At 56.0% G+C, this 14,846-nt stretch overlaps 1 protein-coding gene across 2 annotated transcripts in view; it reads right to left on the minus strand.

Annotated features, from left to right (window-relative positions):
• Positions 1 to 953, minus strand: part of LOC144947822 (runt-related transcription factor 1-like) — a 37,972-nt gene extending 37,019 nt beyond the window's left edge. For both annotated transcript variants that reach the window (XM_078877173.1, XM_078877172.1), the window contains exon 1: positions 1 to 953. This exon is cut by the window's left edge and continues 8 nt beyond it. In XM_078877173.1, the coding sequence (XP_078733299.1) occupies positions 1 to 355 (355 nt within the window). In that variant the 5' untranslated portion in view covers positions 356 to 953.
• Between the last annotated feature and the right edge of the window lie 13,893 nt (positions 954 to 14,846).

The following is a 14,846-nucleotide window of genomic DNA, read 5'->3' on the forward strand; positions in this document are numbered from 1 at the left end:
CCACGGGCAGTGTCTTGTTACATCGCCAATGGGAGGGCAGCACGGAGCACAGGAAGTTGGGGCTGTCCGTTCGCACCAACTCGCCCGGGTGGTCCGCCAGGACGTCCCCCATGGGCCGATCGTGCGCTCCACCTCCGATTCCTCCACCGCCACCTCCACCGCCTCCAGCGCCGCGCATCTTCACGCCCATCAGAGCTCCGTCTTGGTGGCTCAAGGGAGGAGCGTCGCTGGACATCTTGCTGGTGCTGCTGCTGCTGCTGCCGTGGTGGTGGTGGTGGTGATGGGCGGCATGCAGCAGGGCGGTGGACGGCGGCGTAAAGCGACGACTGACGCCCGCGTCTACGGGAATATGCATCACAGTCGGATTGAGTGGCGACGGCGGAGGTGACAGAGGAGGTGATGGTGGACGAGGAGGTGACGGTGTTGATGATGGAGTCGCGGCACGGGTCACACGCGCGCTGCTGTCGACAGAGCGGGCCGCGGAGTCACGGCGCGAATCACGGACTTAGACAAACTCTGCTGCTCGGAGTCGGGGGATGAGATGGAGGATCAGTGGCAGTCTTAGCGGCAATAGCTTGAGAAAGATGAGTAGGTGGAGTAGGTGACGGAGGAGGAGATGGTGGACGAGGTGGAATCCGCGTTCCGCAATCCAGGTGCGCGGGATGTAGCCACTTGCACGGCGCCGCGCTCTGCCGAGAGCCACGGGGACGGTGGCCTGGAAGCGGTGGGTGGGTGGGGGGGATTGCAGCTGTCGGGGCAGCAGTCAGAGTTATGAGTTATCGAAGTAGGTGGAGAGGGAGGGGGGGAGTAGGAGGTAGAGGAGAAGGTGGGGTCTGCCGCGTGTCACGATCCCAGGTGCGCGTGAAGAGGCTGCTGCTGCTGCGTTCGAAGAGTCCCGCGCGGGTAAATCCGCTACGGCGGCGCGCGCAACCGCTCGCTCGCTCTCTCTCTCCGCCCGCTGCTGCTGCTGTGGCTTCCGTCTCATTGATCGGCGCCTTAATAACTGAACTCCGCCTAATTGGTCCGGGGCGCGCGCGCGCGCACATTGGTGGGGGGGGAGGCGGTGGTGGTTGTGGGGGGTGGGGGTGAGAACGAGAGAGAGAGGGGGGTACGCGGAGCGAAACGTAGAGTTGTGAGCTCCGCCTCCTCCGCTCTCCCTCCCCCGAACTTAGGACTCTCCCTCCCTTTGCTGCCACCACCACCACCCTCATCGCCTCCCTTCCTCTCTCACGCTCCCTCCCTCATCTCCTACCGGCCGTCTCCCTCCCTTTCTCCCCCTCCCTCTCTCTATCCGTCAACTCCTCATTCTCTCCTCCCTCATTTCCCTCCCTCCCACTCTCCTCCCTCCATCTCCACCCTCACTCTCTCTCCTCCCTCCCTCATCCCTCCATCTCCACGCTCCCACTCTCTCTCCTCCTTTCTCCCTCTTTCTCTCCTCCCACTCTCCACCCTCCATTTCCACTGTCCCTCTCTCCTTCCACTCTCCTCCCTCTCGCCCGTTGCTGGCAGAGTCGTCGCCTCGCCGTCTCACAAACGAAACCTTGCACGCTGTCAAAATACATCCTCATCCTCCTCCTTTCTCTCCCTCTCTTTCCCTCCCCCTGGCCCCCACCCTCCCTCCCCTGTCCCATTCATGCCGTGCGCGTGGGCGGCAGCATGACTCGCGTGGCGCGGAACGCGCGCGCTGTGTGTCCGTGTGTGTGTGTGTCAGTGTGTGTGTGTCGATGTGTGTGTGTTCGTGTGTGTGTGTCCGTGTCTGTGTCAGTGTGTGTGTGTGTCCGTGTGTGTGTCTCCGTGTGTGTGTGTCGGTGTGTGTGTGTGTCAGTGTGTGTGTGTCAGTGTGTGTGTGTCAGTGTGTGTGTGTGTCAGTGTGTGTGTGTGCGTGTCAGTGTGTGTGTCGGTGTGTGTGTGTGTCAGTGTGTGTGTCTCGGTGTGTGTGTGTCAGTGGGTGTGTGTCAGTGTGTGTGTGTGTCAGTGTGTGTGTCAGTGTGTGTGTGTCGGTGTGTGTGTGTTGGTGTGTGTGTGTCGGTGTGTGTGTGTCGGTGGGTCAGTGTGTGTGTGTTAGTGTGTGTGTCAGTGTGTGTGTCAGTGTGTGTGTGTCGGTGTGTGTGTGTCGGTGGGTCAGTGTGTGTGTGTCAGTGTGTGTGTGTGTTTGTTTGTTGTTGTGTCAGTGGGGAGCGGTAGTGTAGCGGTTAGCGCGCTGCGCTATGAACCCGGCGACCCGAGTTCGATTCCCGCTCACGGCTAACACGACCAGTGATGATTATCAGAACCGATCCTGGGTCTCCCCTAGGTCGACTCAGTCTCAAATGAGTCCCTAGTGCGGTGTGGAAACATCGCCACTGGGGAGACAAAGGGGGTCGGGCGTGGTGTTGGCCACCCATCCCACAGTCTGTTAAAGGCTGTTCGGGGGATCTTTGTATTTGTGTGTGTCTATGTCACTTTTCGCAAGCATAGAGAGAAGGGAGATCTTAACCGTGGCCAAGAAGACCCGAGCAAGCTTTCCACACAGCGTTACGCAGCCGCGTGAAAAGAAAACGCCGCTCTGCTGATTCGGAGTGAGACCTCTACTGCTACAACGGGCGCGGCGCGGTCTCGAGAAGAGATGGAACTGATGTGGTACGGGATGATGTGGAGCCGTCCTCCATGGAAGAGGCTCGTGAAGGACGCTTCTGCGCAGTTGGAGGTAGTTTTTCCCTCCAACAATAGCGGAGAAGCAGAGGAGCGACGCTCACAACAACGAGCGGAGCGCCGGGCGCCTAAAACACACGTAATTTATACAATGGGGAGCACAAATGTTGCATCTGTCAGTCATCTCAGTCGGTCAACCCAGGGCCCCTGGGTCTGTCCCGCGACCTTCTGCAAGCGGGCCTTCGACACTTCACGTGGCCTCAAAGTCCACCTAGCCTGGCACAAGCGCCGTGGTTTGCGCAGAGTGGTTAGCGCACTGCACTACGAACCCGGCGACCCAGGTTCAATTCTTACGACCGATAACCGTGGCGAATATTTGAACCGGTCCTGGGTCTCCCCTCGTTGCTGCGATGTGTAAACATCGCCACTCGGAAGACAAAGGCGTTTTGGCCTTTCATAAGTGCTTGCTTATAGCGCTTGCCCCAACGTATGTTCAACTTCTTTCGTACTTTGCTAACAGTTTGTAAAGGCTAAAGGGCGAATCTTTGTTAGCGCTACGAATTTACCAAACACCAGCACCAGGGACGATTATTTGAACCAATCGCGGGCCTCTCCTAAGTTAACTCAGCCTTCAAATGAGTGTCTCATGCGTAAACCTCGCCACTAGGGAGACAAAGGCGGCCAGGCGTGGTACTGGCCACCATCGTGTGACGTGCCGGCTTTCAGGGGATGCTCGCTCACAGTACTTGCCCCAACAGCAGGGGGAGCTTTGTCTTTGTCTGACTCTCACGCAAACTCTCACGCGCGCCCCGTGTGCGGGTTATTGGACGCTGACTTTCACGCAACGTACTTCCACATCTCACACTCCCACACAAGGGGACAAAGATCACCCGTATAGCCTTAACAGACTTTTGGGGCAAGTGCTTTTAGCGAGCAACTATTGAAGCCGGGACGGCACACGAGGGCGGTGCGTGGCCAGCACCACGCCCGGCCGCCTTTGTCTCCCTCGTGGCGATGTTCACACATCCCACCAGGTACGCATTTCAGGCTGAATTCGACTTAGGAGCGGATCAGGCAAACGCCGCTCTTGTTGGTGGTGAGCGGGAATCGAACTCTGGTCGTCTGATTCGTAGCGCATCGTGTTAACCACGGCGCTGCCGCTTCCCATTCATTCACACGCACGTTCCTCACTGACTCCCCACTCACGGCCAACATCAGTGACAAACATCTGAATCTGTTTCGGGGTGTCCCCAAATGGTCCACTCACACTTAAATGAGTAACCCGGTGCTCTATGTAAATACAAAACTTACCTGAACTAGTTTTTATTTGAAGCTTTCGTGACTGCAGGAATCCATACTCTTTGGTTCTGTAGGTAAAGTCACGTAGGTATAAAATAAAATTGATCACGACGTTTCGGGCGCAACACAAGCGTCCATCATCAGGTGGGAAAGCTTAGTCTGCTGCTGAGGCAGACTGTTTTAATGGTTTGAAATGGGTGTAGCCCAAGGGTCATAAAGAAGTGTCCGGGGCTAGTGATGTAATGGGAGGGATTAGCATGTAACATCGCCACTTCCGTGCCCTCGTCGAGGAGGCCGCTCTCCTCCTATCTCACAGTTACACGCTGATTTCTCACATTAACATCACTAGCCCCGGTCACTTCTTTATGACCCTTGAGCTACACCCATTTCAACCTTTTAAAACAGTCTGCCTCAGCAGCAGAACATGCTTTGCCACCTGACGATGGACGCTTGTGTTGCGCCCGAAACGTCGTGATTTATTTTATTTTCTACTTACCTAAACTAGTTTTTATTTGACCAGGAAAGGCCCGCTGAGCGATGTAGCTCGTTCTGAGAAGTATCCTGGCAATAAATGAGAGCCCCAACGAATTGTCTTATCATCGCGTGGAAATGTATAGCAGCCAAATACTCAAAACGCACCTTTCTAAATGTGGAGGGGGAAAAACCGGAGGATCCGGAGAAAAAATCCACGCAACCACGGGGAGAGAGACATACACATTCGAAATTTACAGGCGTCAGGGTCGGGTTTGAACTCACGATCTCCTGTATATCAGGAAAGGGAGTTAACATCTCAGCAGGAATTCATAGCTACTCCTGACCAGCACTTGCCCGACAGTCGATGCTAGCCTATACGGGGATCTTTGCTTGTTTTTTGAGGATGGAGCGGCGGGGCGAACGGTGGAGGGGTTTGAACGGTGGCGCAGTGGTTAGCGCACTGTTGGCTACGTACGGTGTGAAAGAAGTTCAACATGCATGCATGGGGTACCGCGGTGGCTAGGAGATGTTAACTACCTCCCCTGGTATGCAGGGGTCGTGGGTTCGATCCCGACCCTGACGCCTACTGCTGTATATTTGGAGTTTGCGTGTCTCTCGCTCTCATCATCATCATGGTGGCTATGAAATGTTAACTACCTCGCCTGGTATATAGATGGTCGTGGGTCCAATTCCGATTCCGACCCTTACGCCTGCTGCTGTATATTTGCAGTGTGCGTGTTCTCCCCGTGATCGCATGGATTTTTCTCCGGGTCTTCCCGTTTTCCCCCCACATTTAGAAACACGCATTCAGAGTATTCGGCTGCTAGAAATGTCCACGTGGTAAGCCACTTCGTGGAGCTATGATATGCGGCCAGTTCGCTTCTGAAAAACAGCTGTACAGCTCAGTGGGCCTTACCTGATCAAATTGTTGAAGTTTGTTCGTGTTAACCTACATCCATCCGACTTCAATCCCCTGCCGCGGTCAACTTTAAGAGGCTATTGTCTGAACCTGGGCCACCGCATCAGCAGCTGGCGGTGGTCAGCGTTGTGCAGTGTGGTCAAGTCTGGTGAAGCAGTGGATTCAGTAATCGCTAACTGGTCGTGAGGGTAATGGGTTCCGCGTGTTATGTACACGTGCGTGCAGGTATATGCAGCCGTGTCCACACGGGTAAGCGGCGCCAGGTTGGGCGTGCATGTGCTTGCCGCTATGTATGCGTGTGTGTTTGGTTCGCGGGAGACTAAGGTGGTGCTGGCCACCCCACCCCCGTATGTCGTGCTTGCCTTAATAGATGCTCGCTAACAGCACCTTGCTCCAACAGTCGACGTAGAATACATGGGGGGAGGGAGTTTGGTTTGACGGTTGTGGTTGGTTGGGGGGGGTTTGACTGTGGTTGGGTTGTGGTGGGTGAGTATGGTTGGATGGTTGGTTCGTGTGTTCTATTGTGGGTCGATTAAAGAATGCCCGTTACTTTAGCGGTAAAGCGTTACTCTACTGGTCACGTGACAGTCTAGCGGTCACGTGACACTCTATCAGTCACGTGACACTCTATCGGTCACGTGACACCCTATCGGTCACGTGACACTCTATCGGTCACGTGACACGCTAGCGGTCACGTGACACGCTATCGGTCACGCGATAGTATAGCGGTCACGTCACTATGGTGGTCACGTTAGTCTGGCGCAAACTTTACTCTAGCAGTCACGCGTTACTCTCACAGTCACGTTACTCTAGTGACCACGTTACTCTAGTGGTCACGTTACTCTAGTGGTTACGTTACTCTAGTGGTTACGTTACTCTTGTGGTTACGTTACTCTAACGGTTATGTCACTCTGGCGGTCACATTACTCGAGCGGCCACGCATTACTCCGACCGGTCACGCGTAATCCTATGGGTCACGTTACTCTAACGGTCACGTTACTCTGGTGGTCACGTTACTCTGGTGGTCACGTTACTGTAGCGGTCACGTTACTCTGGTGGTCACGTTACTCTAACGGTCACGTTACTCCGGCAGTAAGATTACTCTGGCGGTCACGTTACTATGGTGGTCACTTTACTGTAGCGGTCACTTTACTGTAGCGGTCACGTGTTACTCTAGAGGTCACGTGTTACTCTAGTGGTCACGTGGTACTCTAGTGGTCACGTGTTACTCTAGCGGTCAAGTTATGTTACTTTTGAGGTCAGGTCCGCACGTGCCAATGGTTATATCCTCTCAGAGGTCAATGGGACACGTGTTTGACCCCGCGGCAGCCAGAAAAATAACAACAACCTCCAAATACCAAACAACGAACAGGAAGTACGCGCGGAGACACGAGGCCGCGTGGTGATGGTGGATGGCGATGATGTTGAGGATGTTGATGCGCATGTGAAGGAGGTGATGGCTAGATCCAGGATGTGACGACATAGAAGCGGACCATCAATGTGAGGACATTCAGGGGACGAGATTGTGGGGCAAGGAAAATCGAGATACTGGTGTGGAAGATTGGTGATGCTGACGATGATGATGCTGATGATGTGGAAGAGGATGTGTGAGGAGGAGGAGGATGTATGAAGAGGACGAGGAGGGTTAATGAGGAGGAGGGTAGGAGGGTAGGTGGTGGAGTATTAGCGAGGAGGAGGAGGGTTAATGATGAGGTTACCGAAGATGCGCGTGGCACGGCAGTTCTGCATGAAGAGGAGCGCGGCCCAGGAGAGGGGGGAGGGGAGGGGGAAGTGGGCCCCGCTCATCGCGGGTGGGGGCGACCTCCGTCGGGTGGACGAGGCGGGGAAGGGTCGAGCAGGCCCCCACGTGGTGGACGAGAGGCTCCGACGAGGCCCGTGCGGACACCGCCCAGGTGACGCAGAGACAGTCGGAGGGAGAGAGGTTGAGATGGGTCCCTGGCTTCGAGGCGGTTCGGACGGCGAGTGACCGGGCGATAAGGTCCGCGTTGTACCTGGTGGGTGTGTGGGGGGTGGGGGGGGTCACTGGACACACGACTCGGTTACAACGAGACGCAGCTCGACTCGGCAAATCGGATGGGTTTGGACGCGCCTCGAGATGAGAAAACTTCACGCGGGCGAGTTGCACGCGAGAGAGGATGGGGTCGGTTTGTGTGGGGGGGGGGGGGTGGTCGATGGGGTGGACAACTCAGGAGGGGGGGGGGCACCGAGGCGCTTGGCTTCGAGGAGGTCGCGAGGTGGCTGCCAGGGACCCCGGGTAAGAGCCAGGGCCAAGCACCTGGCGCCCGTTAAATACGAGGGTCTGATCAGCCCCCCCCCCCCCCGTCATCCCACCCTGCCCCCCGCCCCCTCAACCCCCCCCCCCAAAAACCCTCTTACCCCCCCCCCCCTACTATCTAGCCTCCAGCCAGCCCCCCCCCCTTTCTCCGTCCGCACGACGCCCCCCCCCCCACCCCCCCGGCGAATTCGCTTGAGAGTTTTGCTTGTGTCAGCCCGGGGCTATTTTACAGCGGTGATTCTGTGCTCCTCTGTCTGCACCTCGATTGGACGATCTCCCCCCCCCCGTCTCGTTCTCTCTCCAGGGTCGCTCGCGATGGAGGCGGCAGCAGCAGCAGCAGCGGCGGCGGCGTTCCCACTCACAAAGACCCAAAAATAAATTTCGCAAAAATATTTAATTTTTATTTCATGAAAGGAGAGAGAGAGAGAGTCTGTCAAGAGTGGCCCAGATTGTCACAGTTTTTTTTCTTCCCAAAAAGTTGTTTTGCCCACAGATCCAAAACGCTCAGCGGCGAGCAACAAACAGCACTGTTCAAGGTGTTAATAAGAACGAACGAACACGTGGCGTGAAAAGAGCGAAGTTGTTGTAGTGACGAGGCTGGTAGGGGGAGGGGGGGGCAATGATGATAATGGTGATGAGGATGGGAGGAGCGAATTCACAAAGTGGAGGAGTGCGAGAGAAGAAGCAGAGACAGAGAAGTGAGATGACCTGCAGTTTGGTTGGTGGGTGAGGAAGTGAGCGAGTCGGTAGGTGGGTGAGTGGGTCGATGGGTGAGTTCAGTGGGTGGATGGGTAAGTGGGTGGGTGAGTTAATGGGTGACCTACATTGTGATTAGTGATTGGGTGAGTGAGTGGATGAGTGAGTGGGTTTGTATGTGTGTGAGTGAGTGGAAGTGTAGAGCGCGGATTCGATTCCCGCTCACGGCTAACACCAGTGACGATTATCTGAACCGGTCCTGGGCTTTTCCTAGATCGACTCAGCCTCAAATGAGTACCTAGTGCGGTGCGTAAACATCGTCACTGGGGAGACAACGGCGGCCGAGCGTGGTGCTGGACACCTACCCCGTCGTGTGCAGTGGCGGCCTTGATAGGTGCTCGCTAACAGCGCTTGACACAACAGTCTGTTATAAACTATAGGGGGATCTGTGTCTAGTGGGTGAGTGGATGAATGTGTCAGCGAAGGAGTGGAGGTCTGAGTGACGGAGTGAGTGAGTGGGTGAGTGGGTGAGTGAGTGGGCAGGTGGAGGGAGTGAGTGAGTGAGTGGTGAGTGGATGTCTGAGTGACAGAGTGACAGAGTGGGTGAGTGTTCGAGTGAGTTGGCAGGTGGAGTGAGTGAGTGAGCGAGTGGTGAGTGAACGCAGTGTGAATGAGAAACTACTGCGTCTGGTAGAGACCGCGTCCTCAAGACGGGTAGAGGAATCAACGCGTGAAGTCCACGGCAACGGTGACCGTGGTAGTAGCGATAGAAGAGAGACAAGGAGGCGACTGGTCCCCGGTAAGTTTCTTACGGCAGTCGAGGACACGATTCAGAAACGTTATCAGAAGCAGAGTTTACTCCTGATTGGGCGTGGACTGAGACAGTCATCATCCCACGGCTTTGTGGTGAAGTCGCCATATGGATAGACTCGCCCTCGTCATACGAATGTGGAATTTTCACCACTGTCTCAGAGCTAGGAGAGTGCATGGAGGGGAGTAGAGTGAGATGAGAGCGGAGAGGTAGGAGAGTGCGTGGAGGGGAGTGGAGTGAGATGAGAGGGGAGAGGTAGGAGAGTGCGTGGAGGGGAGTAGAGTGAGATGAGAAGGGAGAGGTAGGAGAGTGCGTGGAGGGGAGTAGAGTGAGATGAGAGGGGAGAGGTAGGAGAGTGCGTGGAAGGGAGTGGAGTGAGATGAGAGGGGAGAGGCAGGAGAGTGCGTGGAGGGGAGTAGAGTGAGATGAGAAGGGAGAGGTAGGAGAGTGCGTGGAGGGGAGTAGAGTGAGATGAGAGGGGAGAGGTAGGAGAGTGCGTGGAGGGGAGTAGAGTGAGATGAGAAGGGAGAGGTAGGAGAGTGCGTGGAGGGGAGTAGAGTGAGATGAGAGGGGAGAGGTAGGAGAGTGCGTGGAGGGGAGTAGAGTGAGATGAGAAGGGAGAGGTAGGAGAGAGCGTGGAGGGGAGTAGAGTGAGATGAGAGGGGAGAGGTAGGAGAGAGCGTGGAGGGGAGTAGAGTGAGATGAGAGGGGAGAGGCAGGAGAGTGCGTGGAGGGGAGTAGAGTGAGATGAGAAGGGAGAGGTAGGAGAGTGCGTGGAGGGGAGTAGAGTGAGATGAGAGGGGAGAGGTAGGAGAGTGCGTGGAGGGGAGTAGAGTGAGATGAGAAGGGAGAGGTAGGAGAGTGCGTGGAGGGAAGTAGAGTGAGATGAGAGGGGAGAGGTAGGAGAGTGCGTGGAGGGGAGTGGAGTGAGATGAGAGGGGAGAGGCAGGAAAGTGCGTGGAGGGGAGTAGAGTGAGATGAGAAGGGAGAGGTAGGAGAGTGCGTGGAGGGGAGTAGAGTGAGATGAGAGGGGAGAGGTAGGAGAGTGCGTGGAGGGGAGTAGAGTGAGATGAGAAGGGAGAGGTAGGAGAGTGCGTGGAGGGAAGTAGAGTGAGATGAGAGGGGAGAGGTAGGAGAGTGCGTGGAGGGGATTAGAGTGAGATGAGAGGGGAGAGGTAGGAGAGTGCGTGGAGGGGAGTGGAGTGAGATGAGAGGGGAGTGGTAGGAGAGTGCGTGGAGGGGAGTGGAGTGAGATGAGAGGGGAGAGGTAGTAGAGTGCGTGGAGGGGAGTGGAGTGAGATGAAAGGGGAGAGGTAGGAGAGTGCGTGGAGGGTAGTGGAGTGAGATGAAAGGGGAGAGGTAGGAGAGTGCGTGGAGGGGAGTGGAGTGAGATGAAAGGGGAGAGGTAGGAGAGTGCGTGGAGGAGAGTAGAGTGAGATGAGATGGGAGAGGTAGGAGAGTGCGTGGAGGGGAGTGGAGTGAGATGAAAGGGGAGAGGTAGGAGAGTGCGTGGAGGGGAGTGGAGTGAGATGAGAGGGGAGTGGTAGGAGAGTGCGTGGAGGGGAGTGGAGTGAGATGAAAGGGGAGAGGTAGGAGAGTGCGTGGAGGGGAGTGGAGTGAGATGAAAGGGGAGAGGTAGGAGAGTGCGTGGAGGAGAGTAGAGTGAGATGAGATGGGAGAGGTAGGAGAGTGCGTGGAGGGGAGTGGAGTGAGATGAGAGGGAGAGGTAGGAGAGTGCGTGGAGGGGAGTGGAGTGAGATGAAAGGGGAGAGGTAGGAGAGTGCGTGGAGGAGAGTAGAGTGAGATGAGATGGGAGAGGTAGGAGAGTGCGTGGAGGGGAGTAGAGTGAGATGAGAGTGGAGAGGTAGGAGAGTGCGTGGAGGGGAGTAGAGTGAGATGAGAGGTTGAGACTCACGCCTCCCTCAAGGGGACCGACCCAGGATGTGTGTTCAGTAGCCATTGTTTTTGTTGGCTTCCACATTTGGTGAATGTAGCAGCCTCTAGCGGCTGTAGCGGGGGGGAGGGGGGGCTCGTAAGAACTCATTACGCACAGCATCTACGAGTCGTATCACGAGCCTCGGTCGTCGATGACTCGGTCCGGCCAAGAGCTCATTCTGTGCGCTTTGATTCCCAGGCACGGCGAACATCAGTGGCGAGCCACGGACTGGTGGGGAGTGAGGGGGGGGGCGCTGAGGGGAGGGGGTGGGAGGGGTATTTAGGGTTAGGGGCGCGATGGGAAACGGGTGGCAAGGTGGAGGGGAGGAGGGGGCAGGGCAGGTGAGCATTCGTCAACGTGATTAAGTCGGAGGCTACGACGGTGAAGCGGCGAGGGTGATGATGGTGGTGGCAATGTCTATGATTTGAGTGATGATGATGGTTTGGGTTATGCTCGTTATTATGAGGACGACGCTGATGGTAGGAACGGTGACGATGATGAAGAGGACGATGATGGAGCCCTTGTTTATTCAGACAAGTCTCACCGAGGCTCAAGGTTTTCAGGAAGATGCCGACCACATGTAGCAGCAAGTTAAGCCTTGAGCTCCTGTGTGAGCGAGCGTGATGGCTCCGTGTGGGAGGAGGAGGAAGAGGATGGGAGGAGGAGGAGGGGGAGGAGGGGGAGGGGGAGGAGGGGGAGGAGGAGGAGGAGGAGGAGGGGGAGGAGGAAGAAGAGGGGGTGGAGGAGGAGGGGGATGAGGGGGAGGAGAAAGAGGAGGAGGAGGGGGAGGAGGAGGGGGAGAAGGGGGAGGAGGAGGGGAGTTGGAGGAGGGGAGGAGGAAGAGGGGGAGGAGGAGGGAGGGGAGGAGGAAGAGGAGGAGGAGGGGGGAGGAGGAGGAGGGGGAGGATGGGGAGGAGGGGGAGGAGGGGGAGGAGGGGGGGAGGGGGAGGAAGAGGGGGAGAAGGGGGAGGAGGAGGGGGAGTTGGAGGAGGGGAGGAGGAAGAGGAGGAGGAAGGGGAGGAGGGAGAGGAGGAGGAGGGGGAGGAGGAGGAGGGGGAGGAGGGGGAGGAGTAGGGGGAGGAAGAGGGGGAGGAGGAGGGGGAGGGGAAGGAGGAAGAGGGGGAGGAGGAGGAGGGGGAGGAAGGGGAGGAGGGGGATGAGCATCCCAGAGAAAACTCAGCACCGTGTTGCTCTATACGAGAACGGGAGGGGGGGGGGGCGACGTGACACGGTTTACGAACCCACTTGCTGTACTGCCGCCCTTTTATTAACGCGTTCCCTCATTTACTGCCTCTCCCTCGCGGTTCTCGACGATTCGTGATCCACCAACCCCAGGGCTTCACGTGTGGGTACCCTGTGTGTGTGTACACTGTGTGTGTGTGTGTGTACACTGTGTGTGTACCCTGTGTGTGTGTGTGTGTACCCTGTGTGTGTGTACACTGTGTGTGTGTGTGTGTACACTGTGTGTGTACCCTGTGTGTGTGTGTGTACCCTGTGTGTGTGTACACTGTGTGTGTGTGTGTACACTGTGTGTGTGTGTGTGTACACTGTGTGTGTACCCTGTGTGTGTGTGTGTGTACCCTGTGTGTGTGTACACTGTGTGTGTGTGTGTACACTGTGTGTGTGCCCTGTGTGTGTGTGTACCCTGTGTGTGTGTACACTGTGTGTGTGTGTGTGTACACTGTGTGTGTACCCTGTGTGTATGTGTACACTGTGTGTGTGTGTGTACACTGTGTGTGTGCCCTGTGTGTGTGTGTACACTGTGTGTGTGTACCCTGTGTGTGTACACTGTGTGTGTGTGTACCCTGTGTGTGTGTACCCTGTGTGTGTACGCTGTGTGTGTACCCTGTGTGTGTGTGTACCCTGTGTGTGTACGCTGTGTGTGTGTACCCTGTGGGTGTGTGTGTACCCTGTGTGTGTACCTGTGTGTGTGTATCCTGTGTGTGTGTACCCCTGTGTGTGTGCTGTGTGTGTGTACCCTTTGTGTGTGTACCCTGTATGTGTGTACCCTGTGTGTGTGTACTGTGTGTGTACCCTGTGTGTGTGTGTATCCTGTGTGTGTGTACCTGTGTGTGTACCCTGTGTGTGTGTACTGTGTGTGTACCCTTTGTGTGTGTACCCTGTGTGTGTGTACTGTGTGTGTACCCTTTGTGTGTGTACCCTGTGTGTGTGTGCGTACCCTGTGTGTGTACCCTGTGTCTGTGTACCCCTGTGTGTGTGTACCTGTGTGTGTACCCTGTGTGTGTGCGTACCCTGTGTGTGTACCCTGTGTCTGTGTACCCCTGTGTGTGTGTACCTGTGTGTGTACCCTGTGTGTGTGTGTGTACCCCTGTGTGTGTGTACCCTGTGTGTGTGTGTGTACCCTGTGTGTGTGTACCTGTGTGTGTACCCTGTGTGTGTGCGTACCCTGTGTGTGTACCCTGTGTCTGTGTACCCCTGTGTGTGTGTACCCTGTGTGTGTACCCTGTGTGTGTGTACCCCTGTGTGTGTGTGTACCCTGTGTGTGTGTGTACCCTGTGTGTGTGTACCCTGTGTGTGTGCGTGTGTGTACCCTGTGTGTGTACCCTGTGTGTGTGTACCCTGTGTGTGTGTGTACCCTGTGTGTGTGTGTACCCTGTGTGTGTGTACCCCTGTGTGTGTGTGTACCCTGTGTGTGTGTGTACCCTGTGTGTGTGTACCCTGTGTGTGTGCGTGTGTGTACCCTGTGTGTGTACCCTGTGTGTGTGTACCCTGTGTGTGTGTACCCCTGTGTGTGTGTGTACCCTGTGTGTGTGTGTACCCTGTGTGTGTGTACCCTGTGTGTGTGCGTGTGTGTACCCTGTGTGTGTACCCTGTGTGTGTGTACCCTGTGTGTGTGTGTACCCTGTGTGTGTGTGTGTGTACCCTGTGTGTGTACCCTGTGTGTGTGTACCCCTGTGTGTGTGTGTACCCTGTGTGTGTGTGTACCCTGTGTGTGTGTACCCTGTGTGTGTGCGTGTGTGTACCCTGTGTGTGTACCCTGTGTGTGTGTACCCTGTGTGTGTGTACCCCTGTGTGTGTGTGTACCCTGTGTGTGTGTGTGTGTACCCTGTGTGTGTGTGTGTGTACCCTGTGTGTGTGTGTACCCTGTGTGTGTGTGTACCCTGTGTGTGTACCCTGTATGAGTGTACACTTTGTGTGTGTGTGTACCCTGTGTGTGTGTACTGTGTGTGTACCCTGTGTGTGTGTGCGTACCCTGTGTGTGTACCCTGTGTCTGTGTACCCCTGTGTGTGTGTACCTGTGTGTGTACCCTGTGTGTGTACCCTGTGTGTGTGTGTACCCTGTGTGTGTGTACCCCTGTGTGTGTGTACCCTGTGTGTGTGTGTGTACCCTGTGTGTGTGTACCCCTGTGTGTGTGTGTCCCCTGTGTGTGTGTGTACCCTGTGTGTGTGTGTACCCCTGTGTGTGTGTGTGTACACTGTGTGTGTACCCTGCGTGTGTGTGTACCCTGTGTGTGTGTGTTCCCTGTGTGTGTACCCTGTATGTATGTACCCTGTGTGTGTGTACCCTGTGTGTGTGAGTACCCCTGTGTGTGTGTACCCTGTGTGTGTGTGTACCCTGTGTGTTTGTACCCTGTGTGTGTGTACGCTGTATGTGTGTGCACGCTGCGTGTGTGTGTACCCTGTGTGTGTGTGTACCCTGTGTGTGTACCCTGTGTGTGTGTACCCCTGTGTGTGTGTACCCTGTGTGTGTACGCTGTGTGTGTACCCCTGTGTGTGTGTACCCTGTGTGTGTGTGTGTACCCTGTGTGTGTGTACCCCTGTG

The sequence above is a fragment of the Lampetra fluviatilis genome, chromosome 47 (genome assembly GCF_964198595.1).
Source record: "Lampetra fluviatilis chromosome 47, kcLamFluv1.1, whole genome shotgun sequence".
In the NCBI taxonomy this organism is placed as follows: Eukaryota; Metazoa; Chordata; class Hyperoartia; order Petromyzontiformes; family Petromyzontidae; genus Lampetra; species Lampetra fluviatilis.